The sequence below is a fragment of the Sinocyclocheilus rhinocerous genome, unplaced genomic scaffold (genome assembly GCF_001515625.1).
Source record: "Sinocyclocheilus rhinocerous isolate Xijiao unplaced genomic scaffold, SAMN03320098_v1.1 scaffold2413, whole genome shotgun sequence".
NCBI classification, from domain to species: domain Eukaryota; kingdom Metazoa; phylum Chordata; class Actinopteri; order Cypriniformes; family Cyprinidae; genus Sinocyclocheilus; species Sinocyclocheilus rhinocerous.
This window is the reverse complement of record NW_015664683.1, coordinates 1-2566: the sequence shown is the minus strand read 5'-3', so window position 1 is coordinate 2566 and position 2566 is coordinate 1. Positions and strand designations below refer to the sequence as shown.

The window sequence follows — 2566 nt, the reverse complement described above, 5'->3', positions numbered from 1 at the left end:
GTGACGTAGACATGTGGGGGCGTGTTTAAATGAGGCATTTTAGGAGGGCGTGGACGAGTCTTAACTTTTATAAAGAATATATCTTTGGGTTTGAGACTTTAGTCTTTGCAACTTTTGGGATCTTATCTATTCACGAACAGCTTGTAACACTCCAAAGAGAAAGGACACTTGAAATCGCATTTGTACCTGCTCTGGCGAGAGTCTGGTTGACCTGGTCGCTGAGTAGCTGGGTGAGTCTGGCTCTCTGGGCATCAATGGTTTCCTGCATTGCCTTCACTCGTACACGCAGGTTATTGTTTTCAGTCTGCAGCATGGAATTCTCATGCACCATATCATTGATGCTTTCCAGACCGTCCTCGCCAACCATACGCTTGCCCTGTTTCAAAAATAAATATATAAAAATGTATTATATTATATGTAAGGGATAATGTACATCCAGCCGGTTGTTATCTCAGAATAAACCCTGACAGGGTGATCAGGATCTTGTATCAGCCTGAAGGGGTTTATTCTGAGATAACAACCGGCTGGATGTACATTATCCCGCTTATTACACGGCTAAAAAGATTTGTTTTTACCATATATGTTGAAATTAATGCTGAAGTCTTCCATTGTAACACGCGGTGGTTAAGTGTTTTCAGTCACAAGATGGCGCCAGACAGTCAACGATAGCGGAGTGACTCGTTAAGCATATAAGTAGTACCGGTCAAGATAACTCGTAGTACCCGGATGAGCGGTGTGTTATTCAATTTGGCGGTTGTTATCTGGGAATAACATACCGCTGCATTGCGCGATTGACCAATCAGAATCAAGTATTCCACAGAGCCGTATAATAATATATTATATTATTATAACTTTACTTATTTGTTCACAAACATGTTAGAGACATTACAGTGAAAATCAAATTCTGACACAAGCTTGAAGTAAATATGGACGCTGCACAAACCGTCTTGTACTCCATGAGCTCCATTTGTAGCCGGGCGATCTCTGTTCTCAGAGCGCTGATCTGTTGACTGGCCCGGTCCTGGTTCACCATCACTTTGTTCTTGATGTTGCGAGCACGGTTTGCATATTTTAGCGTGTTAAGGGTCTCCATGAAGTCTCGGGATTTGTGATATCACAAATATCGACGAATGGGACGAGACCTGGTTGAGCTGCACTAGAGAAGGCAACGAGTGTTATCACTACGTCGGAGACGTGCTAGTTTCCCCAAGGCAGACGAACTTAGAGTGGTTACAATCATCTGGGTTTATATCGCGCTCAAATTGATTTGATTTTGACGCAATATTTACACTGAAGCTCGCAGTCGGCTATGGTAAGGGGCGTGACATTTCCCTACCAGGACGAACAACCTAGTATGAGAGCCTGTTCTAGTACACCCCCAAAACAAAATCAAGACTTTGTAAAAGAGCATAATAGGACCCCTTTAAATTCTCCAGTAAAATGAACACTTATCATGGGGCCTGAAGGTTGATATCAATGAAATTTGAAAATATATACTCCAAAACAGATTTCAGCATGTGTCTAAAATTCTGTAGAGGCACTTTTATAATTTCCACACTCTCAGAAAAAAAGGTACAAAAGTTGTCACTGGGGTGGTACCTTTTCAAAAGGCACACCTTTGTACCTAAAGAGTCCATATTTGTACCTTAAAGGTACAAAAGTGTACCTTTTTAAAAGGTACCACCCCAGTGACAACTTTTGTACCTTTTTTTCTGTGGTTTATTCAGTTCTGGTTCGATGACCAAATAGCATAACAAACACTCTTTTACAGCTGTGTGACAGTGTGATCTGAGTGAAAGTTTTCCAGCTGTGGGAGATCTGATAGCCAGGCGGCGCCACCTACATTGTCTGAGGCACAGACGCGAACTTGGCACAGGTGGATGGTGAAGATGGCATGTGAGCGTGAGCTCTGGACATTCATCTGAGTGCTGGCGGTGGTGCGGGACAGAGCGCCCAATCTGAGACACTGCATCATCTGAAAGAGACAGAGAGGAGAATTCTGGAAAAATGGCACTGAGATAATTCAGCTCTCCTGAGCATGACTGACAATGAAGAAATGCATGGACCGATGATGATGGATGGACAGGTAACATTAAACTTTAAAATAACAGATCAACTTTTATTTGATTTTTATAAAACAAACTGACAAACTTTTACGCAGGTAAAATACTATATAAATATATAAATTACATAGCTTTTTATATTGTTATTAAAATTGCTTTTATTTATTTTTTATAAAATTGACAAACTTAAAAAAGTAAAAAGGCTTTTTTTTTACTTACAGATGCATGAAAAAACTAAATAAAATATATTTTTTAATAAAAACACAAAGCATAAATATTAAAATATATTTAAAAAAATATTTTTTTGTGATCTGTTTTTTTTTTAAATAAAGAAATCTGGAAAACTTAATACAACTGACTTTTTATTATACATTTATTTTATTATACATTTTTATTACATAAAATGGACTGATAATTGATTTGTATTAAAAACTGACAAAAATCTAAAAATAAAGATAATAAGCATAAAATAAAAAAATAAACATCACTTTTATATAACAGCT

At 38.0% G+C, this 2566-nt stretch overlaps 1 protein-coding gene across 1 annotated transcript in view; it reads right to left on the bottom strand.

Moving 5' to 3' along the window:
* LOC107730293 (kinesin-like protein KIF21A) overlaps window positions 1–1095 on the bottom strand; it is a 27211-nt gene extending 26116 nt beyond the window's left edge. The window contains exons 1-2 of the mRNA XM_016541084.1: window positions 944–1095; window positions 187–376 (exon numbers count right to left, since the gene is read on the bottom strand). Coding sequence (XP_016396570.1) covers window positions 187–376; window positions 944–1093 — 340 coding nt within the window. The 5' untranslated portion in view covers window positions 1094–1095. The remainder of the gene's footprint in view (window positions 1–186; window positions 377–943) is intronic.
* Between the last annotated feature and the right edge of the window lie 1471 nt (window positions 1096–2566).